Genomic DNA, 26,299 nt, shown 5'->3' with positions numbered 1-26,299 from the left:
TAAACTACAATAAATTATTTATTACCTTTATTACAGTCACCCTTACTGGGTAGAAGACATTCAGTTAATAAGGTGCTGCCCCTCATAAAGCCGAGTTCTGTTGTGCAGTGATGGCTAACAGCTCCTAAGAGTAGGAAAGCAGTGTGTGTATGGCAGCAGCATGCCTGTGGTCTGCAAAATGCTGCTCCTTTTCTCCCTGCCGGCCGGGATCTGCAGGCCATGATTGAGGACCTTGGGATCCTGTCTTGAGGAGCAGGCAGAGCACGGACAGCAGTGGCAGGATGGAGCCCCATGCCCAGTTGGGAGAGGGGTGCTTGCAGCATGGTGTGTGCTGCCGCAGTGCACAGATGACAGCTGGTACAGTATATTTTACACAGACAAAATTCAATCCTTTGTGCTGAGTTTGTGTCATTTCTTTTCTCATGCCTTTGTTTTCCAAATAACTGGAGAACTCTGCCAGACAAAGTAGGTGTTACAACAGAAGCATCACTTTGCATGTTGCTTCAAGTAGAGGAAGGACACCTCTACAAACACAGCATACTCATATCATCAGGAATAGTGGTGGAGTCCCTAACAATTCTAATCTGCACATCATGCAGTTATTAACCCAGCTTGACATGGGAGTTCTCTCCCTGGGCTTGTTGAGTTGCTCAACTTTCTAGCTTGTGCATTACCTTTGCACTGCCTTTTTTTTTTTTTTTTTTTTTCTTCCTGCTGAAACAGAGCTTTTACTGCCAGAAAAAGTCACTGAACCAAAAGTGCCATAAAGTGTACAAACCTTGTGATGGCTTGGGGTTTTTATTCCTTATTTTTTTAGGTTATTATTTCTTATGTTTCCTTTAGGCCAGAATAAAGAAAGAGAGGGTCACTGAGTGTTTTGCAGTGTTCCACTTCTCAGTGCCCAGAGAAGAGAACCCTTTTTACGTTTAAAGGACCAGCTGACGTGTGAACCACGCTGTCTCCAAAATGTCTCTAACTATGTACCATAATAATTTTGAACTACTTGGTTAGCTCCAACTTGCAGCCCACAGGTTAGTGACAGTAAAGACAGAAATCCTAGCAAGCAGTTTCCAGAGCAGGGATAGTAACCACTGGAGACCCAGCAAGTCAGACAGCAATGTCTCGCTGACCAGCAGGGCTGCAGTTTGGCGGAGGGAGTACCCATTCTTCCTTGGAACTCTTCAGGTTTTTATCCTCTCCCCAGTCAGTGACTTTTTGGTTGCCAGGAACAGCATCCAGTTGCCAAGGTCACTTCTGTTTTGTTAATCAGGAGCAACAGTAATTGCAAAAAGCATGTCCATAGTACGTGCCCTTCCCTCTGGGTAACCAGCAGTTCATCACACACAAAACTGTTGCACAGTGGGCTGCTAGGTATACACACTGACTGCATGGTTCTCCTCTCCTCCAAGCTGACCACCATATGCTAGCTTGAATGCCCCAAAGAACAAACAGCTGAAAAGGTTTCTCCTTGTCTCCCAACAACACATTTCTCTCACTGCCACGCTCATGGTAACCATTAACCCCAAAAGCTTGTCAAGCAGGTTATGTCTTGGATGGGTGCTGCTGAACAAGCTTTGAGCAAAGAATTGTTCCAGCTTCTTACAACCTGGAAAAATATTCTGATGGCAGACAGATCTATAATGCCAGGGTAATTTAAGTCTTAATGGACTGGGAGCTTGACACTGTATTGGTTCAGGCCCGATACTTTCCTATTCTTATGCTGAGAAGATCCATTTGAAGTATCTGAAAAGTTTACTGAACATTTAACATATTGATGAAGTAACAAACTGGGACAACCAATGACTGAAAGCCAGGCACTGCTACTGTACTGAATAGTAGCACGGTCAGAGGGAACTTCAAAGAAAATGGACTAGAAAAGCAGCATCCCAGGAAGGTTCAGATAGACATGCATAACAAGCAGGTAATCTTCTAATTTCCGTGCAGAATCATCCATGATTTAAAGCTGTCGCATTTCAGATTATATTTCCAAGAAAGCAGTCATCAGATCTCTTGCTCCTAGGGATTCTCTAGCATGGTTTGCAGCACAGCGTCCCTCCACTTCCTTCAATTGGTAAGCTTATTGCTAGCACTGAGGACAGACTTATGCCACTGAATGAATGGCCGCTGCCCTCCTTATAAGTCGTTCTGTCATTGGTGAATTTGGTCTCATCGCATCACGTTCTCTCAGGAGGCACCTGAAAAAGGAGAATAAGTAGCAGGAAAATGGGAAGGAATCCACTGAGTACATCATGTTTTCTCCATCAGGAGAAGGGTGGCCAGGAGGGATAGGGAGATCATTGTCCCTCTCTACTCTGCTCTTGTGAGGTTCCATCTGGAGTACTGTGTCCAGGTATGGAGCCCTCAGTATAAGAAAGATAGACAGCTGTTGGAAAAGGTCCAGAGGAGGGCCACGAAGATGATCAGAGGGCTGGAGCACCTCCCCTATGAGGACAGGCTGAGGGAGCTGGGTTTGGTCAGCCTGGAGAAAAGAAGGCTGCGGGGTTGTGAATACCCTGTCCTTGGAGGTGTTCAAGGTCAGGTTGGATGGGGCCCTGGACAACCTGATCTAGTAAATGTGGAAGTTTGGTGGCCCTGCCAGGCAGGTGGTTTGGACCTTCATGATCCTTAAGGTCCCTTCCAACTGGGTCATTCTGTGAATGTGTGATTCCCGTAAGACTGCCTGCAGTAGCCTTACAAGAGCAGGAAAACACCACCTAAAGACCTGCTCCTTATTTCCTTTACTGAAAACGTTTGGCCCTGGCAGTGAGATTAGGCAGAAGAGCGTTCCCTCTAACACTGACAAAGATGGAAAATGAGCACTCGGAGGGTACAAAATAATCATTCTGATATATTTTATCTGCTATTCATGTTTCAAAAAGACTTCAAGAGGCAAACAGGCAAGGCTTCCTGTTGTCCTGAGGAGACAGGCATTCCTTCAAGTGCACAGAAGGCTCAGTTAATAAATTTAAACACAACTCTACAGAGGCCAATAAGGAACACCTATGATTTCTGCTAAACAAAACTCTTGTGATTTATACTAAAGCAAGCGCGCAAGTCAGAACCTGTTCATCCTATTTCCCAGTAAAACAGGTGTTATCATTAGAGTAAACTTGATTTCCAGCAGGTCAACAAAATGCAGGAGCCCATTAAGTACTCAACCAAACGGCAAGATGCCACCATCTAAGACAGAACCATCTGAAAATCAACTGCCCTTGAACAAATACAAATGAATCATCCATACTGTAAGACTGCACTTCTAGAACGGACAGCTATTATACTTTTCATCTTAGTTAAATATTATTACATTTAACATGAACACTTGCATGTAATTTCAGCACGAATGTAGTTGTTTGGAGGTACTTTGCCACATCCTGATTTTAAGACAGTACTATCACCACAGAAACAAAAAATTAACAGGAAAAATACTCACTTAGCAAGATTTCGTTTGGCTTGGGATTTACAATTTAAAGCAGCGTGAATCAATACCTGGCTGAAAACATCTCTCTGCAAAATGAAGTCAGTAAAGAGGCAAGTAAGTAACTCTCAAAGTGTTTCTGGTTACGACATCCCATTTACCATCAGCCCCCAAGTGAAGTGCTCCTGCCGCTATGTTTGAATAGCTAACGCCGCTGTGAAGTGTTTGCAATCAGGATTTGGTCACAAGCACCGTTCAGCTGTTCCCTTTTCTAAGATACAAGGGCTCCTAACAATGAAAGCACCTCAGGGAGGCTACTGGAAGTGAACCAAGTCACATGTTGAGTCACATTTTCTACTGATGTCTTTTACCTGAGCATTACTGCCTCCCAGTTCGACTATTTGATAACGGATCGGGTACAGCAGATCCACAGCTTTGTCACAATTTCCATTTTCAAACTCCACCAAAGCCTGGAGTAATGGCAACCCCACACGAGGAGCCAGAGAAAGCTCATGGTCTTCACCAGGGTCTCTGCAGAACGAGAAAGTGACAAAATCTCACAGATCAAGGGAGAAATATGCATATTCAATGCCAGCCGGGCATGGCCTGCAGACAGAATATTCTTTTGACTCTTCAAAGCCTGATGTTTCAGTTACTGTACTAAGATAGTAACTTTTGGTGTGGTTATTTTACTTTCGCCTTCTTATTACACATCAGTCAACTGGATTTCATTCTTCTGCACACATTCACATGTCACAAGGCCAAACCTTTGCAACGCATCACTTTGGTTGGGAAAAAAGCCAGAAGTCTACGCTATTTTCTCTTCTGATCTTCATACCAGAGCATCCAACACTAGTTCTCTTGCTGTCCACATTAGTGCCAAAACTGGCAATTAGTCCCACTGAAAGCCCCTTGCCACATGGCACAGTGCCTCCCCAGAAAAATGGATGCAGCTACATACTTCTAAATAAACAATCAAACTGTTCTTCAAGATACACCTTTCGAAACATTAAGCTTTGCCCTGATTACTTGGTGCTCAGTATAAGTTACTATTATGAATTTTTCTCCTCTTCCACTAGGTTGATGCAGATTTTTCAGTACGTAATGTTGCCCTATGTGTTCATCATTCCTTAAAACACCGCCTCTCATGTATAAGTTATACTCATGTATAAATATAATACTATGAAAGATATTCACCGTCTCTTACTTCAGTAAAATCAGATGTGCTCAGGTTTGATTTCACAGATACTTCTTTTTATAAATATTCTCAAAAATTACATTTAGTTTGGACAGACAGGTACTGCAGACAGGAACAAGTACAGAGAACTTCAGGTTCTCCTTCCTCTTTCTTTTCTAAGAGAAGGGAAGTGATAAGTGACGAGACAGAGGAAAATCAAGGTGTGTGTGGAGGGAGAGGAATCTAGATGTGAGCAAAATTTTTAACTGGCAAGCTGCAAAGCAATACCAGCAATTATGGGCTTGAAAGCAGGATGAAACGGAATTCCTGTGATGCTACAGCCAGAAAGCAGAGGAGGAAAGGTGGTACTGTAACTCCAGGCAGAGAAGCTGGGAAAACAGGGACATCAATTAACTCTACGTTGTGAGTTTAGTACCCTGCAATCCCACATGTCAGCTTTGTGTTCCCCGATGCATTCTCTCCAGATTTCAGCAGCCTTTTATTCACTTACAGCTGGAGTTGCTCAGCATTTAAATATTCAAATCTATCAGTCACGCTTAAGGGAGAGATTCAGTTTAGAGAAGTTATATATAAATATTTATTAAGAACTCATCTTTTTTCCTCCCCTCTATTTACTGCAGGATGTGGTCAGGCGTTCTATTGCTTACAACTTCTAATCCACCAACTTTTGGGCTTAAAACTGTACCAGTCAAACCATTAGCTTGCTTTTAGGATCTACCAGCTACATTTACATCATAGATAGATGAACTCTCTCAAGAAAAACAAAAAGCCAGAATATTTATTCAATACAGTACTTCAATTCACGTAACCTACTTGGCAAGTTCTTGAAGAGTTGTTAAAAGCTCTTCAGTAGTTTTGTGGTCTTTGGCTCCCAGGGAGGACATCAATAGGTGTGCATCATTGAAGAGAAGAACATGATCTTTGGTGTGCTTCTTTGTACGTTTGAGGACACTGTCCCATCTGTCTCCAAGCTTTACACCTATGAGTAAAAGGTACTTTTTAAAATAAAAACACCACGTGCAAAAACATCACTTATAAGTACAGTATGTATCAGCATCAGGTGCCATGGATTGCACGGCTACTAAACTCAAGAAAAGCTTGCATCAGAAACAGTGTTGCCTGCAGGAGCAGAGAGGTGATTGTTCTCTTGTACTCAGTGCTGGTGAGGCCTCACCTCGAGTACTGTGTCCAGTTTTGGGCCACTCGCTGCAAGAAAGACATTGAGGCCCTGGAACGTGTTCAAAGGAGGGCAACAAAGCTGGTGAGGGGTCTGGAGCACAGGCCTTATGAGAAAAGGCTGAAGGAACTGAGAACGTTCTGCCTGGAGAAGAGGAAGCTCAGGGGAGACCTCATTGCTCTCTATAACTTCCTCAAGGGAGGGTGTAGTGAGCTCGGGGTTGGCCTCTTCTCTCCTGTCATTAGTGATAGGACCAGAGGGAATGGTTTCAAGCTACAACAGGGGAGATTCAGGCTGGACATTAGGAGGTATTACTTCTCAGAAAGGGTGGTCAGGCACTGGAATGGACTGCCCAGGGAGGTGGTGGAGTCACCGACACTGGGGGTATTCAAGGAACGATTGGATGTTGTGTTGAGGGACATGGTTTAGTGGGAGCTATTGGTAATAGGTGAACGGTTGGACTGGATGATCTTTTAGGTCTTTTCCAACCTTGGTGATTCTATGATTCTAAAACAGTCCCTCTTCTGGTCACAGAGTAATGCTTAGTTACAGGCTGCCTTATCAGGGCAAAGGGTTCAGTGACTGTTAGTAATTTATCACCAATATTATAGATTGCATTATGTGAGTATCTCTCTTCGTTAAGCGATTGCTGCCATCTAATTTTAGACGATGTTCATTCCAAATCAGCCACAGCAATCAAACAATACAGAGTAATACGATGAATTTCATAAACAAATCCAATGCATCATTAGCGCTCCAGGAGAATATTGTGAAAGTAATTCCTCCTTGCCTGTTCAGGAACACAAATTCTAGCTTTAAAAACATAAGAACTGCCACTGAGTTACAAGAGTACACAAAAGCCAGAGGATAATCAATATCAAAATATGAAGTTTCTGATTTCAAATTTACTTGGAGAAAGCTCCGTAGCTTTTTAGAGGTTAACATACTTGACTTTTCAACCTCGCATCTGCAGGGACAACATAAGCTAAACTTGCAAAAAAATAAATATGTGGCCCATGATAGCTTGAGCTGAATGAAATACTGTACAGCATGGTTGTGGTAGGGGAAGCTCTCGGGAAGCATAAAAGTTATGCACATGATGTGGATTAACCCTGGCAGACAGCCAAGCACCACACAGTAGCTGCTGACCCACTTACCCCATACTTGCAATGGGGAGAAGAATCAGAAGGGCAGAAGTGAGAATAACTTGTGGAATCACACAAAGACAGATTGATAGGTAAAACTAAAGCAGTGCACATGAGCAAAACCAAATAAGAAATTCATTCACTACTCTGCATGCTGACAAGCAAGCATGTGTGTTGGAAGGGGAGGCTTAAAGAAAACTGCTCCGCTTACTGTTTAAGAAGAATTACATTACCTTCCAGATGAAGCCTGTACAGCATCGAAGAGCTATCTACTAAATCCAGCATGCTTCCACTTGACAGGAACCGGGGAGCAATCTATAATCACAAGAGCTCATGAGCTGTGCTACCAGGAACTTTCTCAGATAATCAAACTGCTGCGCACAGTACAAAATTAACTTTGTATTCATTCATCCCAAAATACCTGTCACACAACTGCACTGCTAATTGCATCATTCCCAAATACAGCAATTTGTAATGACAAATCACATTGCTTCGCTTGTGTTGTTTTACTGTTATGAAGTTCAACTCAGTAAGCACAGAGGGTCACCAAGTTTGTTGTTTTTTTCTCCCCAGTCTAGTGCCGTAAATTTTACTTCATTTTGCCAGAGTTAATTTGATTTTATTTACTAAGATTGTGTTGACACCTACACAGTACAGAACCAGAGCATATTAGCTAGAAATGGAAAGACCTGCTTATTTAACTTATAACTAAAGAGCAAAATCCATTATTTGTCAGAGTAACTTGACTTTGTAGGACAAAAGTTTTACATCCTTTTAAAAAGCTTTTTTCTTTCCCTACCCCCAGAAAAACCTGAGACCTAAGCAACACAAATAGAGACAACACAGGTTTTGGAGCATTTCACCTGGTGAGAAATGACTTTTCTAACAACAGCTATAAGTATCACACATGCACGGCATGATGTGGAAGGTTTCAATTTCAGGCAGAAGGAAGAAAGCACGTATCACAATCTGAAGCATGCCCTTTAAAATATTAAAGACCCTACTCACGTGATTGTCGTAAATTGTCAAAGCAGCCTCATATTCCCCCTGTAAAAGCAAACAAGGACTGTGAGACTTATATTCTGGTAAAGCAAGCAAGAGTGATGAGTAGCAACCAAACATATAAATTAAATGATGCCATAACATAACTTCACTGTCTCATGACTTAAGAAAAAGTCTCATTTAATAATGTGAATATTGTTCTGTTACATGAGGGAGAAAGATGAGGTTTAATCTCTATTTCTAATCTTCCTTTCAGAATTCTCAACCACTGTTGAGAGCTATGTTTTCTATGTCATTAGTACCAAACACAAGCAGCTGATGCTGTGTTCTAACCCAAGAATGGCACCTTTTCAACGATATGGAATTCAATTCATTAATGAGACAAAGGTGACAAGTGTTAAGCATTATGAATAATAAGAAAAATCTGCATTGCAACATGATATGCTGTTACTTGTAATAGAGGACCCTCTTGTAAAAATGTTACTGTACTATTTTACAACAGCATCCCTGTAAATAACCGGAAAAAAAAAAAATCCCTATAAATGCTAAGATTGCTTTTTAACTAACACTGGATGAATTATCTGTCTGGACCATAAATCAGCAATATGAAAACATCTCATACCTTCTCCACAAAGTATAAAGCCCAATGCCAGTAATTATGGCAAGCAAGCATATCACTATCCTGGAAAAAAGTAAAAGGAGAGAAATATTATGATTTACATAATAACTTTTCATTTCAACATATCTAGGCAGATTTCTGTTTTCCTCTTCAACCAGTGAGTGCTTCAGTGCTCCTCTTATTCTCTCACAATGCAGCAGTTAAATTTAATCTTCTCACAAGTGGACAAAGTCTCTTCATTATTGTGCCGACAACTGCTTCAATTGCAGGAAGCACAAAGGTTCCTGATGAATGTCAGAACTTCACAGAGCTACAATAAGTCCTTCTGTAAACTTCATTGAATATTACACTACAACATCAACAGCAGCAGCTCAAGAGGTTAAGTGTTTGGCATGAATCTGATGATACCACGTTTACTATCATATCACCATACCAAATGACAAATGTATAAGAATATGGAATTACCTCAACCCCTCCCTTCTGCTGCTGACTTTGATTTCTGAATGAGATTAAATTGCTAAGCAAGAAGCGGGCTTACAGGCTGCTCAAATCAATAAATAAAAACAGACTACGAAAACCCGCAGCAACAGCTCTGGAGAAAAACCATTCCCACTTAAGGCCAAGCTGCACTAGCATGAAGGTCCCCTCTGGTGACATAATTTGCCCCTTCTGATTTTGTGATGAAACACTTATAAGGATAGGCAACTGAGCTTCTGTGAAAGGAATAATAAAAACTAACTACCATGTAAAGAAAACCTGGACAAAATCTTCTATAAACACATGCATATCAGTGAATCATAATAAACACTGTAAATTTTTATCTGATGCCACATCTACCAGCAGTGGCCATGGCTTTATGTCACACAAAACATCCAGCCAGTTCAATCTGCTTAGAAAAAAGTAACTATGTTATGTGCTTGTACAAATCATGCTCCTGTTGAAAAGCAGGGTGTTGTTTTACTTAAACAATACTCCCAGCTAACATAAGGCCCTCTGAGAGGACAGACTGTGTAAATGCTTCCCAACTCAAGTGTGTAACTTGGCACCTGTGTTATCTCAGTAATGATGGATTGAAGTGGTCCAGAGTACATGCCCATCATAATTGACATTTTTCTGCCTCTTGCTTCAAATTTGGCATGGATACCAGCACTTCAAGTGAAGTTTTCTACTCATTTCTAAAACTTGTATTGCTTGTAACACATACACAGACAGAAAGGAAATAGATAAAGAATCGCAGGACTTGCTGGAGCAGGCAAAGAAGACCTAAAAAGATACTTTTCAGAGATGCTGTGACAAAGCTTACCTTCCAGTTGTCTTCTGTTTCCTTCATGAATGCTAACCCTTTCTCCACCTCTGCTTTCATTTCATTCACGTGAGCTACAGTATGAACAGACCATGCATCTGTCCGATCTATATTCAGAGCCTACAAGTGAAAAAAGGAAACTGTGCTGAGTCACTCAAACTGGCAGGTAAGCATTTGTTACAGGTGACAGGGAAAGAAGAGATTAATTTTATTTGCTGCATGTCAGGTACAACCCTGTACTTCTTCAACCAGCTGGAAGACTGATTTAGACAGAAAGGAAGAAAAAGTTTTCTGGATGATGTCCTGAATTCTACCACACAGAGGTGAAGATGTGCAAAACAGCTTTAGAATGCAAGATTCAATGAAGCTTATCCAATGGCATTTTATTTCACAGACATACATCAGTACCAGCCACGAAAGAATTGCATGCACAGGCATAATACAGTCTACAACAGTTCATTGCAAGCAATTGCTTTTTCCTCTAAGGCCACAGTCAGCTCTGAATGAATGCTAAGCAAATAACTCCTTCTTGCTCCAAATTCCATGATATCTTAGCCATTTTATAAGGTTAGTCTGTAGCAGTTTCATCTTTGTTGCCACCTTCAGCAACAGAACCCTGTCGAGACACCCAGTGGAGATTAATGACCCCTGAATTCTGCACAACATCAAACACAGCTGCCATCTTTATCAAAAGGCTATATGCAGGCTAATTTTGATGCCCAGGAACATTGTATTCCCAACTGTTCACTAATCCATGAGTATATGACTAGAAAAAAAAAAAAGAGAGAGAGAGGGACCCCAAAGAGAACGAACAGTCAAGAGCAGATTACAGTAAAACAATCTAACATTCTTTAATAGATGTTAATAGCCAATTACACGTGGGGGGTGCAGCAAAAGAGATTCTAAGGGATAGTTATTAAGAGTTTCTTTTTAAAATGAGCACTTTCACGCTGCGCTTTCTCTTTCTTTATTCTTCTAAAAATTGGGATGAAGAAGAGTCAGTTCACAGCATTTGTGCAAAACATCACAATAGGATGATGATAGATAGGGAGCATGTAACTAACAATTCTAAAAACCTTTTACCATCAAGAACAGGCAGTTTACCTCACGGGCAAGCTCCTCAGCACGATCAAAGAAGTTTGTTTCCATGAGTCCAAAAGAATAGTAGCCCTTCACGTAGCTAAGCAAAATGGAAAGGAACAACACTTTACCCACTTAGAAACAGCACTTAACTCAAAACAGTATTTCACAATACTGAGCAACAGAAAGAGCTCATGGCCTACTTCTTATAAATGTGTGTACTTAACAAAAGACCAACCCTTCCTTATGCCCAAAGGATATACTAAAAACATGAAATCTACTGACTGTGTAAGCCAAAGCATCATATGGAACTGAGAACAGTTTTTTCCAATGCTGAATTGTAGATAATGGAGACAATATATAGATTCAGTGTATCCTTCCCCGTAGCTTGTCTCTACCGCTGTTATGCCATTTTTCAAATTCAACATGCTTAGTAACAAATTGAATTTTACCAAAAAGGGAAACAGAAAGCACCCGCAAGATACTTCAGATTCACAGTTTGAATGTGGTGCATGGGTGTGTGTCAGAACATACTCTGGTTTCTAGAGGGAGACTACTCTGGTTCCTCAGACCCACCAGGCTGTAGGTGAAAGACATCCACTGACAGGCTGGTGCTGGTGGCAATCCACACTAGGACTCAAAGGATTCAAGCTTGCAGAATACAGAACAATGAGCTACACCGCATAGGAATCAAGACCCATAGATGCCAGCACAGGAATCAAGGACAAGAAGCATACCACCAGTATATAAGAGCTGCTGATATTTACCCTTTTGGTTAAGCTGAAATTAAGAGCAGTTGCAAAAATGAAAAATTACATGTTCAGGAGTAAGAACCTGCTGTCACCAAAGTTAGCTCAAAGGCAACACACACAACAGCAGCCATCTGCTCCTTCTTCACTGCCCACTACATGCAGGCATCCTAACGCAATGTGGCTTTTTCAAATCGGTTGAAGATATTGTAAAAGAAGAAGGTATAATCACTAAGCAATAAAGGCCCATTGTACAGGGAAGCTTGGCTGTTATATGCACCTGGGAACATACCCAGTGCAGTCATTTTAAGAAATATTTAACTGATATTGTATTTGCAGAATCATACAGTGCAAGACACCACAGAACATTTTACACTTCAATTTCTAACAAATCCTATTAGTCAGATGTGTTTCAACCTAAAGCCAAAAAGCATCCATACATCAGATAAAGAGGAATGCTGAAAATCAAGCATGACTTACCTGCTTAGAGGAACATCAGGTGTCCAGAAAGGAAAAACCCGAGCAATGGAATCTCGCATTTGTGTTTGATATCCTAAGTAGAAATAAGCGTCGTGGGAAAATTTGAGGGCCAGCAAGTCAGTCGGATGGTTCTGTAGAATCTGCTCCCATACGTCACAAGCTTTTGGTAGCTGTCTAAAAACAGAAGTTTTGATTGTTGAAAGAAGACATGCACCCCTGCCCTGCTTTTAGTTCTAAACATCTGCTGTTCTGAAAATGAGAAGAATCAACACCAAAAACCTTTTTCCTTCTTGAAGAAATTTTAGGTAAATTTGTTTGTTTTTTTTTTTTAAGAAACAACAACATGATTTGTACAGGGCACTTTCTGGGAAATCAGATTTAAATGTCTTCTTACAAAAGCTGCAAAAGACAAGGAAAAAGAGACATGCTTGAACCATAAAGGTTTTCCCACAAAACTAAACTTGAAGTTTGTACAGAGATCTGCTATTATCTACTTGGGACCTGGAAGGCTTTGCAGATGGTTCTGGAGAGGCTGGATAAAAGGGCTAAGTCCATCTGCATGACATTCAACAAGGCTAAGCCCCCAGTCCTGTACCAGAGTCACAACAGTGCCATACAGCAGAGTTCAGACCTGGGCAGGAGTGGCTGGAATGTTGCTCAGCAGAAAAGGAGCTGGGGATGCTGGCTGACAGCCAGCTGGATGTGAGCCTGCAAAGGTCAATGGCATCCAGGCCCAAATCAGAAATAGTGTGGTCATAGAATCACATTGGAAAGGACCTACAAGATCATTTAGTCCAACCATCCTCCCATTACCATTGCTACCACAAGACACTAAACCATACCTCATAGCTCCTCATCCACATACCTCTTGAACACTACCAGGGATGGTGACACCACCACCTCCCTGGGTAGCCATTCCAGCACCTGACCACTCTCTGACAGAAGAGGTTTTTCCTTATGTCTAATCTAAATCTTCTTTGCCACAATTTGCAGCCATTTCCTCAGGTACTGTTTGTTGGCTGGGAGAAAAGACCAAACCCTTCCTCATCGCAACCTCCCTTCAGGAAGTTGTAGAGTGTGATGAGGTCTCCCCTGAGCCTCCTCTTCTCCAGACTAAACAATCCCAGCTCCCTCAGCCACTCCTCATAAGACTTGTGCTCCAGACCCTTCACCAGTTTTGTTGCCCTTCATTGGACACATTCCAGGGCCTCAATGTCTTTCTCATGGTGAGGGACCCAAAACTCAATGTACAGCCTCACCAGTGCTGAGAACAGGGGGATGACTACCTTCCTGCTCCTGCTGGCCACACTATTTCTAATGCAGACCAAGATGCCAATGGACTTCTTGGCCACGTGGGCACAGTCGGCTCATGTTCAGCCTTGACCAACACCCCCAGGTCGCCTTCCACATCACAGTCATCCAGCCACTCAGCCCCAAGTCTATAGCGCTGCATAGGGTGATTGCGACCGAAGTGCAGGACCCGGCACTTGGCCTTGTTGAACCTCATCCCATTCACCTCAGCCCAGCAATCCAGCTTATCCAGATCCCTCTGAAGGGCCTCCCTACCCTCAGGCAGATCAACACCACTTCCCAACTTGGTGCCACCTACAATCTTGCTGAGGGTACAATCAATCCCCCCATCTATGTCATCAAAAAATATATTAAACAAGATGGGTCCCAGTACCAATCCCTGCTCAGCAGGATGTGAGAAAGGATTGGCCCCGTACAGACCTGGACACAAGTGGCTGGAAAGTTGCTCATCAGAAAAGGAGCTGGGGGTGCTGGCTGACAGACAGCTGGATGGGAACCAGCAGTGTGCCCAGAAAGCATGCAAAGGTCAATGGCATCCAGGCCTGCATCAGAAATAGTGTGGTCAGTGGGATGAGGGAAAGGATTGGCCCCATACTCCAGAACAGGGAGGCTGCACCTTGACTACTGTGATCGCTTTTGGGCCTCTCACAACAAACAATGATATTGAGTTGCTGGAACACATTCACAGAAGAGCAACCAAGTTGAAGGGACTGTAAAACAAGACACTTCAGGAGCAACAGAGGGAATGGGTTGTTCTGTTTGGAAAAGGCTGATGGGTCTACCTGACAGCAGGTAGCAGTCAGGGGGATGCCAGAGGAATGGCTTGCCTAGGGAAGTGGTGGAGTCCCAGTCCCACCATTCCCAGAACTATTTAAGAAACGTGTGGACATAACACTAAAGAACCTAGTATAATGACAGAATTCAGCAGATCAGGTGGGTCATATTGAAGGTGTTCGACATGCTAAGTCATTCTGTAATTTGATTGTTAATCTAGAGTCATATGCACGCAGACACCTTTGTTCCAGTGGGAATTAAACCCATATTAACAGGGCTTCGATAGCTTCCTCTTTACCTTTGCTATGAAATACATGAGATAAAGCCATGTTCACTTGTTTGACAAATAATAAAAATGAATGATTTTCTAGAGTGCACAGAAATTCATCGGACTGAATGGAAGAACAATGCTTGACAGAACTACTGATACTAGCACCTCTCACTCTACTTTCTGACATAGGGAGCACTGGAACAGGCTGCCCAGAGAGGCAGCACGGTCTCCTCTAATGGAGATATCCAAGACTCATCCAGATGCCTACCCTATGCAACCTGCCTTAGCAGGGGGTTTCACTCAACAACCTTTTGTGGTTCTTTCCAGTCCCCAAAATTCTGTGAAAATTACTTCTGAATAATTGCTAGTGTGGACCAAGGACTGTATTATGTTACACCAGACCTTGCATAAAAGTACGTCATTTCTGCTTAGGGCAGCAGTACACACCAACAGCAAGGAGGTCCTGTATGACAAGAACAGCCACCGTCCCCTTCCCCACAGGGCCAGCCGCTTACCCACTGGCAAACATGTCCAACGCCAGTACGTGAAGCTTCTCCCGCTCAGTCAGAGGCTGAGATCTTGACAGCATCATCATTGTTTTCAGCGCACTGCCCAGATCTTTGTTGAGCCGCACTGAGCTTCCAGTGCCAATAAGCTCCAATCCATTAGCAATGACATGTCCCATCACTATGGAAATTAGCAAGTTACAACATGAGCAGTACAGAAACACAGATAATTAATCTCTATATGAGCATGAAGAGGTTTGGGATGGTCTGGTTGAAAATGGGTCTCATTTGTAGCCAAAGAAGACAGAAAAGACTCATAAGCTTCAAGTTTCTACTGCCCTTCATAACAGGCATTGGAAAAGACATATAAAACATTTAAAGGTTATTGTATGGGAAATCACAGCTTGAACCACTGATTAATTAGCTGAGGCAAGTGTTGGGTCAGCTGTGGGAGCACAGGTGAAAGTAATCTAGCTGTGCTCCCGGAAGGGGTGGACTTTGACTCCACCCCCTCTGAGACCTCATTTAAGGGCTGACCACCACTGAGGCAGCATCTCTTGGAGATTGCTCCCCAGTGGAGACTGCCTCAGCTATCCGGTCCAGGCATCGACATTGGTGAGTTTTCTTTACTAATAACCTTTGACTATTTATCACCATCTTGGTCAATATCTTTATATTAGCCACCTTTAAACCATCCTCTGTTACCACCTTTACAGTTATACATACCAAAATTTGGATCTGCAGCCTTTAACTTGGAAAGACACCCTTCAATACCTCCTAGGTTCTCATCATTGCGCCATGTCGCATACTGTAAAAGAGAGAGACAGGGCCAACAACACTGGGCATCTTCTCATTCTCCCATAGAACAGCAGAAAGGCTTGGGCTGGAAGGGGCCTCCAAGATCCTCTACTTCCAAACTCTATTTGGCAGGGCTGCCAAACAAACAGGCATTACATCAGGCAGCCCATGGCCCCAGGAAGGTCAAAATTAAAGGAATTAAACAAAAGAGAAACTTTACACTTAGCACACCAAGTCTGCTTAGGAAGAAAACAGAAAAGATGTTTTCTTTAAGGTACTTTGGCCACCAGCAGAACTAACAATCTTCACTTTTTATGCAGCACATGTCTCTTCAATGATTCTCCAGAGTTAAGTGTGACCTGAAGGTTTTCCTACATGTGCAACATTCAGCAGAGCTCTCTGCTTACAAGGTTTTCTGCTGACAGCTAGTGCCTGAACTCAGCCTGATTCCCAGGCTCTGTTTCCTCTGCCTATTAGCAGAAAACACAGAAGAGCTTAACACCTCTGAGACTACAGCTTACCTGTTAGATTTGACTTTGCTGTGGACACACCAGCACAGTTACTGCTGGAGTTTTCTTTCCTCAAGAAATAAAACCAAATACACCTTTTTCTCATCTCCCAGACAGTAAAAAAAACAAAAATCAGCTACAGCAAAGACTACTTTGCTACTACCTCATTTTTCACTTTAGGTCATACCTGCCTTAGCGCAGCATCAAATAGTTTACAGGCTTCATTGCTTGTAGTGGACAGGCCAAGTCCAGCATCCTGCCAGGCCTGCACAACAAACAAAGAAAGAACCTGCTTATTCCATGTGCTGCTTTTCCAGACGCAGCCAACAATCTTCAACAGCGACAATTTTCCGATGCTTTTCAACTCAAAATGTAGTGCACAGTATCAACAGTGTATCTGTTTTACAGCACACAAGAGTGAGCTCAGAAACAGCGAGAAGAAAGTCGCCGAGACAGCGGACAGGTCAGGGCTGTTATGTACAGATCACCTGGCTTCCCCAAAGGGAAGCGGGCTGCTGTTCCAGCCCCCAGGAGGAGCGAAGCTCCCCAGACAGCGCCTCTTAGGACGGCCCCCGACGACATCACATGAAGGCAGGGCCGGCTGCCCACGGCCCCTCCCAGCCTCAGCCGCCTCAGCTCCCCCACCCCGTCCCGGTAGAGGCTGAAGCCGAGCCCTGCTCGATTCGCCGCCCACACTCCCGGCAGCTGCGGGACCCCCGGGCACAGCGGGCTCGGCCGCTCGGCTCCCTCGTTGCGCCGCTCCTTTCCGGCCCACCCGTACCTTGCAGTCTCTCAGCGGTGCCATGGCCGTCCCACAACCCCTTCACAACTATTGCCGGAGCGACTCCGCTGTTCTTAAAGCACGCAGGACAAGGGGCCGGGTCGGGCCGGGCCGGCCTCGGGGGCGGGCGTGGGGCGGGGCCGTTCATCCTCTCGGCGCGGCGTGGCCGCCGATGCAGCCGCGACGCTGAGCGCTCCGTGCGGGCTGTGTGCCCTGCTGGCAGTGCGCGCGTCCCGCCGCCGGGGGCTGTTTGGAAAGCTGACGTGGGGTTTTTTGCAAGCGGTACCATGGAAGAGGGGGCGGCAGGTACCGGTCCGCACGCAGAACGTTCTGGCTGCCGCTGGCAGTTGGCACTGCTCAACCGGCAGCCGCCGGCAGGGCACGCCGCAGGACGAGCGCCATCCCCCGCCCTGCCGTCCTGCCATGCCCACGCTCCTTTTCCTCCTCCAGCTGCTCACCTTTTCCCAGCAAGCCCTGCGAGCCTCCTCTCCGCGTATGCGGCCGCCGCCCCTGGCGGTCTCCTGCCTTGGAGCGGACGGAGGCGGGTGGCTCTCCTGCCCGGGGAATGGCGCCTTGAACCTGCGGTACCAGCCAGCCCCGGGAGCGAGAGTGCAGGCGGGGAGCAAAGAGAGGCAGCCTCCAGCACCACCGCGCTGCCTCTGGCACCTGAATTCAGTTTGGGTGAAGAACACCTCTCTCTGGTCCGGGCAAGTCACACTCCAGATAGGCCTCTCCTCTGGAAGCGCCCTTTGGTCCGTGGCCTCCAATCTCATCACCGTGCAGTGCTCGTCTGCCTCATGCGCTGCACCTGAGTGCCTGTACCACAACTTGAGCGTCGAGGTGTCAGTGAGGTGGGCAACCCAGAATAGCTCACACACGTACCATGATCGCACGGGAAGCACCGCCTGTTTGTTGCAATGCTCGGCTTTCCCCTTGGATCCAGAGAAACACCGAGGATTGGTGGCAAAAGAGAACAGCCTCCAAAGCAGACCGGCACCAGCTCTCCTCAGAGTCAGCGGCAAAGCTTCAAGAACAGCAGAGCCGGCAGTGCTTCACCAGGAAGCAGCCTGCAAATTGAACTCAGTTACAATTCAGAAACCTCCTCTTCACACCTCTGTCATACGTCAGAAGAAGGGCACAGCGTTTTACCTGCTTGCCAGAGTGCTGGTAGACTGCAGCCTCCAAGTGTCCATAAAGCCCCAATGGATATTCTACGCTGTTAAGGACATGAAAACGAATCCAACGGACTGGGATAAACCTCTAGATATATCATCACTGCACGGCGTAAACACAGTACAGTTAACAGTTCCCAGCGGGACTTTGGATTATGGAATGTATCAGGTCTATTTTACTGCTTCGGTATATGTGCTCGGGACCAAAAGATCCTTCAGTAAGACAGACAGAGTTTTTCTCCAGATAGAGAGATCTAATCTTGTGGCGAGTATTGCAGGAGGCACCTTCCGAACAGTGGGCTTTTCTGATAATTGGACTCTTGATGGCTCTGTGTCCTATGACCCCGATTCACTGGAAAGACACAAGGGAATCACATTTACTTGGTACTGTACTAGAGAGCCATCGGACTATGAATACATGAGAATCGGTGAGGCAAATAAATGCCATCCAGCCCAGAGGGATTTGAGGTGGCTGACACCTTCAGGAGCTGTTCAGGTGATAGCACCAGAATCCCTCCCAGGAAACGCTGTCTACCACTTTCGTTTAATCATTCAGAAGGACAGCAGAAGGAGTTATGCCGACCAAAGCATAAACGTGCAGTCTGGCTTCTCACCTCTTCTGTATGTGGCATGCCTTGAAAACTGTGGCAGTGCTGTAATTCCGACAGAGAGGTTTACACTGTCAGGCAAGTGCCTCAACTGTCAAACAAGCAGCCAGCCAGTCTACCACTGGTCGCTTTGGCTGGAAAACTCTACAGAAATTAGCTTTGACTGGAATTCCAGAACCTCGACGGGCAGGTCTGGTGCTTACCTTTCTATACATGCTCTGACTTTTACCAGTACTGCAGATCAATCCTACGTACTGCTACTGAACGTGACTACCTGGGGTGGGAGGTCATCACTCTACAGATACGCATTTAAAGTAAATTCTCCACCCAGGGCTGGCAAGTGTAGCATCACCCCACACCGGGGTATGGCTTTTCTGACAAAATTTGTTGTCCAGTGCGGTGGGTTTTCTGACCGCAACCTACCTCTGACGTACAAGGTCATAGTAGCTTCCGACATATCCAAAACGGCCAAAATTAACTCGGTGGAGGACAACACGTTTGGCACAATTCTGTACTTTGGCTACCAGCCTAGAATGCCTCCATCTCTCCTTCCGGTTGGTGTGCCCTCTCAGAGGTATACCGTGACGCTGTATGTTCAAGTGTGTGATTCTCTGGGGGCATTTACCCAACTGAGCCTGCATGTCATAGCGCAGAACCCGGTGAAAAGTCGACCGCTAGCTGTGGTGTTCCATGAACTGCTTGCCTCAGTGAGTGGTTCAAGTGCGCCCATGACAGCTTATCTCCAGACCGGAGACTATTTTAATGCAGGCTATTTGGCTTATCTTGCAGCCTCCGTCCTAAACTATGTCGAAGCTGGACCAACCCTCCAGATAACCAAGACTCAGTTGAGGGAAAACCTGATTAAGACAGCCCTGAATATTTCAGTTGAGAACACAATGGAAATCAACCAAGTAGTAGCCTCTCTTTTTCAAGTCACAGAGCAACCCGAGGAGGTGAGCACTGAGTCGCAAGAGATTGCCATTAAAAAACTGACTGAAGTAACTGAAGTGTTGAAAACACAGAACAATGAGAGCCACTGGTCTGAACAAACCGAAATTCAGACCAGTGGAATATTGAGATGCTTGTCCAACATCCTGAGAGCTACACTTCTGCGTCGCAGGAATGTCAATGTTCATGCAGTCGCAGAAGTCTTCTCCATCATGGAAAACTTAACTGAGATTGTTTTCCAAGGCAAAGTTCCTGGGGAGGAAGACACTGTCATGGAAACCCAAACCTGGAAGATCACTTTGATGAAGGACGAAAACTGGGATGTTGCAAACACTTTCTCTACCACAAAAGCTTGCAAGAATTGTTTCTATCCAACACTGAAAGACGGAAAGTATTCGAGATTGTCTTACAATGCTGTCATTTCTACTGCCCTGTTTGAGTTTGATGAAAACCCTTTCCCTTGGTTGGCTTATACTTCAGAGATCGCAACAACCATCTTGGGCTTCAAAATGGCAGAGACCAAGGCTAATGGGGACCTGCTAGGAATCCTGCCTGAAGAAGCAAACATTCTTATCACTAGGAAAGATACTGAATCATCGACATTTCGGTTAGTGATGGGACCTGATAAAACACAAACCTACACGACCGGAGGATTTAGTCTTGAAGTGAACACAGATACCAAGATCATATACATCCAGATCCTGACAAAATTAGAAGTGGCTTTCCAGGTGCTGGTGTTTTCAGGCACTAATGTCACTCAGAGTTTTCCCATCGCCTCTTTTGATGCTTTTCACAACACGACGACAGTGGCAAGCAAAACCAAGACAGTTGATGAAGAGTGTAAAATCAAGACTCCTTACATCATCTGTCTCCCAGAGTCAGTGCTGAAAGTCGCAGCTCAAGGAAGCGGTGCCCAGAGTCAAAACATTTCCATCGTCTTGCTGACATCCTATATCACAAGGTATCCAAATATGAGGCTGGTGAGCATCCACACTTTTAGCGATCACTGCTTGTTTCTGGGAGGAGTTGAGAACCAGTGGAGTGAAGACATGTGCAGGCTTGGTTCCCTGACCAACTGGCAGCGGGTACACTGTGTCTGCAACATGAAGCAGAGTCACTGGAGTAGGTCAGTCCTCACTGCCAAAAGTACATCCGCATTAGACATCAAGTTCCTGGCAGCCAAAGTCATTGTCACCCCCAACACAGTAGATCTTAAAATAAATCTAATAGCAGACATCCCAAAGAACCCCGTGACTCTTCTAACAGTGCTCTTCATTTTTTCAGCCTACTTTCTTTTGTCCCTCTGGGCCATACGAAAAGACAGGGCTGAGATGATCAGCAAAGACAAAATCATAGTTCTGCCCGACAACGACCCCTTTGATAAAGTCAGCTTTTTGGTCACTCTGTACACTGGCAGTCGCTGGGGAGCTGGAACCAATGCAGATGTTTTTCTTCAGCTCATCGGCCAGAATGGTGTGAGTGATATCCACTGCTTACGGCATCCACAGCTTCCTGCTTTCCGTCAAGGAAGCACTGACTGCTTTCTCTTAACGACGAAGGAAGACCTGGGAGACATCCGCGCCTTCAGGGTCTGGCACAATAACAGAGGCCCATCACCAGGCTGGTTCTTAAGCAGAGCCAAAGTTGAACACATGTCTACTCGGAAGACCTGGTTCTTTATCTGCAGGAAATGGCTTGCTGCTGACAAGGGGGATCGCTTACTAGAAAGGACATTTTCCGTCACCAACCCAAAAGCACCGCTTTCCAGAAAGGACTATTTCTTTATTGATCTGGCCAATGGTCTGAAAGAGGGCCACCTGTGGCTCTCCGTTTTTGCTCAGGTTCTCACTGGCACTTACAGCAGGCTCCAAAGGTTATCTTCCTGTCTGACAATCTTATTACTAAACCTGCTTGTTAACATTATGTTCTTTAATGCTGACAAGAATGAAGAATCTCCATTGCACTTGAGGTACTTGAAATCAATTGTCATAGGCATTGAATGTGCCTTGATTACAATACCTGTGGAAATGATTATAATGGCCTTATTTAAGTATTCCCAGAAGAACCCAAACAGAAGTCTACCATTCCTTCCTGGAAATCTTAAAAACTGGAGAGAACGTTTGCGAAAACAGAAACCTTCAGAAATGTCAGCACAATCTGGCAGTAATAGTTCCCCGGAGAATGTTTCTGGTCACAGCAGTTCACAGGGCCTGATGCATTACAGGCAGATGAGAAGCCAGGGAGCTGCCCAGAACAGCGATAGCTTCCCAGTTTCAGAAGGAGGTGCAAGCACCACCGGAGACGAGAAGCAATCAGAAAAGAACTCCCCTCCAAAGATTAAGGCCTGGCAGAGAAGACTACTGTCAAACTCCAATTTTAGCAATAACTATGCAAAAGAAGCAGGTAACTTGCAGGAAGAAAGCGAGCTGCTCAGCGTTACCGCCATGCCTTCTCGCAAGAGACCACGCATCGTTTTTTGTTGGTGGTGTATCTATCTCTCCTGGGCGTTAGTGATAGTTGTAAGTGGGGTATCGTCATTTTTCATTGTGCTGTATGGTTTGTCTTATGGCTATCAGACTTCACTGGAGTGGCTTTTAGCATCAGCAACCTCCTTTGTTCAAAATGTATTCTTTGTTTCAATCATAAAAATCATTTGTTACTCAGCTTTGAACTCAGTTCGTCCAAAATACTGTGAACACATTACATGGTTTACCCAGGATCTCTCTTCTGAGATTAAACCAGATAAGGAAGCAATGAATGAAGAAGAGATGCGAGAGAAGCACTTTAGCCTTGCCCAGATCAGAGACACCGAGCTGTATAAGCCTTTATCAGATGGTGAAATTGCAAAGATGCTGGAAGCAGAAAAAATTAAAGACAAGGCATTCATTTTCATAAAAGATGTTATCAGTCACCTTGTTGTTTTAGCCTTTGTCTTCCATTTTTCTTATTCTACTGAGAACACTAAGAGTTTCTACTACAACCAGTTCATTTGGAACCAGTTCTCTCCCAGGATCTCTGATGTGGTCGAGCTAGAAGATATTTACATGTGGCTGAACGACACCTTCTTGCCTTTGATCCACAATGATGTCCAGCCAGCTTTTCTTACTGACAGCTCATCCAAAATCATCGGTTTGCCCAGGATGAGGCAAGTGCGGGCTAAAGGTACTGAGAAAAAGTGTTTTCACCCTCACAGCTTTGTAAATAAATTTGTGATCAGTAAAAGCCACTGCCTTCACAGATATGGCCAGGACATCGAGGAGAATGATGACTATGCTGGCACTTGGACAGAAGTTGCCAACCATTCTTTTTCCAGGGATACCAGCAGTTGCCACGGATTTACTTACCGACCAAACAGGACTCCCTGGACTTACTTCTCATATGGACATTTGCACACGTATGGACCAGGAGGATACACGTTTTGCTTTTTCCCTGAAGAAGAAAGACGTAATTCAACAGCGAGGCTGGATTTGCTGCAAGAGAGCAACTGGCTCGATGAAAAGACTTGGGCTGTGATCATCGAACTGACTACGTTCAGCGTGGATGGACATCTCTTTTGCAGTATCTCAGTCATATTTGAACTTTCTTTTCTTGGGATCATAAAACCAACTTTGTCAGTACACTCTTTTGCGCTCCCCATTTTCTCTCAGCAAACAAAAGGTGAAAAGGCATTTCTTGTATGCACTGTTGCCTTTCTGTTCATTTACACCGCAGACGGCCTTTACAGCATGGTCCACAGAAAAAAATCTACTAGAAGTATTTCCCAGACAGTCAATTTCATCTTAAAATTGGCATTCTTCCTTTTTGTTTCTTTACATATTATAAAGCTCAAGATGGGAGCAGACATCGTCCACTTTTTCTTACTTTATCCAAACGATTTCATTCCTTTTCATGCAGTTTCTCATTTAGATCAGAATTTAAGGAATACTTTGGGCTTTTTGTCATTTCTTGCAGTTCTGAAGACGCTAAAGTATTCTCTATTATTTTATGAGGTGCGTCTGGCTCAAAGATCAATCTTGGCAGCCCTTCCTGGAATCTCCTCTATGGCCTTTGTTGTGGTCGTGTACTTCTTTATATTTATGGCTTTTGGCTACCTTGTGTTTGGCCAGAGTGAATGGGATTACCAGAATATGATTCGCTCAGCTCAGACCATCTTGTCTTACTGCGTGGCTGCTTTCAGAAATACTGAATTTTCATCCAGCAGGCTGCTGGGTGGATTTTTCCTTGCCTCCTTCCTGCTAGTGATGACCTGTGTTTTGATCAACCTCTTCCAAGCTATTATTTTGTCCGCCTATGCAGATAGGAAAGAAATTGTATGTGAAGAACCATCTGATGAAGCAAGAGCAGTTGCTTTTGCATTGCAAAGGATGAAAAAGATGCTGTGTTTTCTCATCTGTAAAACAGCCAAAAGAAATGACCCCAGTCTTTGCCGCAGTGCGCTCAATGTGCAGGCTGAGAGGAGACATCAGTGACATTCGGGCCTCAAGAAAAGAAAAGGCAAATGGGAAAAAAAATGGTTTATCTTGTAATAAGAGCAAAGTGGGATTTTTAATTCCAGACCACCTCTACTCTGAAACATGTTTCAAATAAATGCTTGTAAATTGTTTTCTGTGTTGTTTTTCATGGCTTTTCTAAGACTTAAACTTTTGTTACTGATTGAACTGAGATTTTCTCACTTAAGACAAATTCTGCTGACAATATTTTGCGCCCATTTCAGTGGTAAATGTTGCTGGGGTGCAGTCTGCTGACCCAGCTGGGAAGGTAAGCCTCCAGCGGGTCGGTTTCTTGCTCCCACACAGCAGGATGAGCTGAGAAATGGAATAGCAAAGTAAGAAAAAACAAGTGTGGGTTGCAATCTGTGAAAGACGATTTCCTGAACCCCTCTCTTTTTTCTCCTTGATTCAAAGCTCCCTTTGTGTGCTCCCCAAAGCTTCCCTTACTGGGAATTATCTAGGGGGGCAAGTGGTGGGTGTCACCATGCCACAATACTTCTGCTTATGATTGTAAAGAGAAGCAGAAGGGGGACAAGCAGCATCAACAGAGAACTTGGAGCTACGCTGGAAACCTCAGTGGTGACTCTCTTCCTCTCTACAGACTCTTTGCTTTTATTTTCACAATTGCTCTAGATAGCCATGCTACTTAGCTTTTACATCTAGGGCCTTTGCCACCACCATCCTTGTCTGATATGTTGGACACTGCTTGCCCAGGCGGGTCAACACAGGTAGGCAGCAGGAACAAACGCAGACCCATGGTGAAAACAGAAGAACACATTTCTTTTCCATTCCTCTCTAACCAGAGCATTCCCTAAGCAACAACCAGGCAGAGGCACGCAAGCATAGACACAGCCAACACTGAAATCCACTCATTCCAGAGAGTCGCCAGCCTGCTGCTCATGCCTGTTTATCAAGGGTTTGCACACCTGATGTTCACAATTGTGCCCTGCCCTTCAGTGGGCTGCAAACTTTTGTGCAACAAGACAGGGAGGTCCAGCGCATCATACTGAGGATATCCTATCCTATCTTTCTCACCAAGCTTCCGCTTTTAACACACTCCTCCCAACATGGCCCCACTCACAGCTTCTTGCTGGTGGTGTTCCTGTCTCTCACAGGCATTACGTGATAGCTGTAACTGCAGTATCATCATTTTTTGCTGTACTGTATGGCGTGTCTTATGGCTACGAGACTTCACTGGACTGCCTTTTAGGACTGGCAACCTCCTTTTTGTAGGAAAGAATTTTTCTTTTGAATCCTAAACACCCCTTTTTTTCTTCCAAAGCACTGCAAAAACATTACGTGGCTTACTTAGGAATTCTATTCTGAGGTTAAACTGGGTAAGGAAACAATGAATGATGGTGAGATGAGAGAGAAGCACTTTAAACTTGTCCAAATCAGAGGCACTAAGCAGTATAAGCCTTCTGAAGCTGAAAAATCTGTAAAGATTTAAATTCAGGGCAGTCACTTTCAAAATGGACATCCTCAGTCCCTTGTTACAGCACTCATCTTCGATTTTGCCTGTTCCACTGAGAAAATCAGCAGTTTTTACAATTATGGGCATTCTGAGAGGAGATGTCAGCAACATCTAAGGATTGAAAAATAAACACTTTTGTCTATATCATATTGAATTTTTTAAAATGTTATCACAGTACTGGCTGTTGACACCTATAGATGTCTTTCCTGCACTCTCCTTTCAGAGCAGACCACAGAACAGTTCTCACAGATGCCTGTTTGCAAATGTAACTTATTCACGGCTGTGTAGGTTTCTCTTCCTTCCCTATGCATGCTAACTTCAAGTAAACAAATATTTGTGTGTTGATCCAAAATTTTCTCATTCACTCCTTTTGACAAATACAAAATTCAGTGACTCAAAGATCCTGAGAAAATAGCCCAACATACAGAATGCCTATGGGAGAAAAGGAGCTGTACTAACTGCTGAAAATGTATAAGCCCACCCTAAAGG

At 44.3% G+C, this 26,299-nt stretch overlaps 2 protein-coding genes across 2 annotated transcripts; one reads left to right on the top strand and one right to left on the bottom strand.

Moving 5' to 3' along the window:
• TTC38 (tetratricopeptide repeat domain 38) lies at positions 1-17,247 on the bottom strand. The gene is made up of 14 exons (XM_015870694.2): positions 17,119-17,247; positions 16,525-16,602; positions 15,757-15,838; positions 15,040-15,211; positions 12,169-12,342; positions 10,964-11,039; positions 9,860-9,979; positions 8,560-8,619; positions 7,944-7,982; positions 7,169-7,250; positions 5,427-5,592; positions 3,787-3,946; positions 3,431-3,504; positions 1-2,195 (listed from the first exon to the last, which is right to left on the bottom strand). The coding sequence occupies exons 1-14, from the start codon at positions 17,140-17,142 to the stop codon at positions 2,102-2,104; spliced, it is 1,401 nt and encodes a 466-aa protein (XP_015726180.1). The 5' UTR covers positions 17,143-17,247; the 3' UTR covers positions 1-2,101.
• PKDREJ (polycystin family receptor for egg jelly) lies at positions 17,247-24,449 on the top strand. Its single transcript, XM_015870626.2, has one exon. It carries the CDS (start codon positions 17,542-17,544, stop codon positions 24,313-24,315), a length of 6,774 nt encoding a protein of 2,257 aa, XP_015726112.1. The 5' UTR covers positions 17,247-17,541; the 3' UTR covers positions 24,316-24,449.
• Positions 24,450-26,299: the final 1,850 nt, after the last annotated feature.

The sequence above is a fragment of the Coturnix japonica genome, chromosome 1 (assembly GCF_001577835.2).
Source record: "Coturnix japonica isolate 7356 chromosome 1, Coturnix japonica 2.1, whole genome shotgun sequence".
NCBI lineage: Eukaryota > Metazoa > Chordata > Aves > Galliformes > Phasianidae > Coturnix > Coturnix japonica.
The sequence above is the reverse complement of the archived record's forward strand: the minus strand, read 5'-3'. Positions and strand labels throughout refer to the sequence as shown.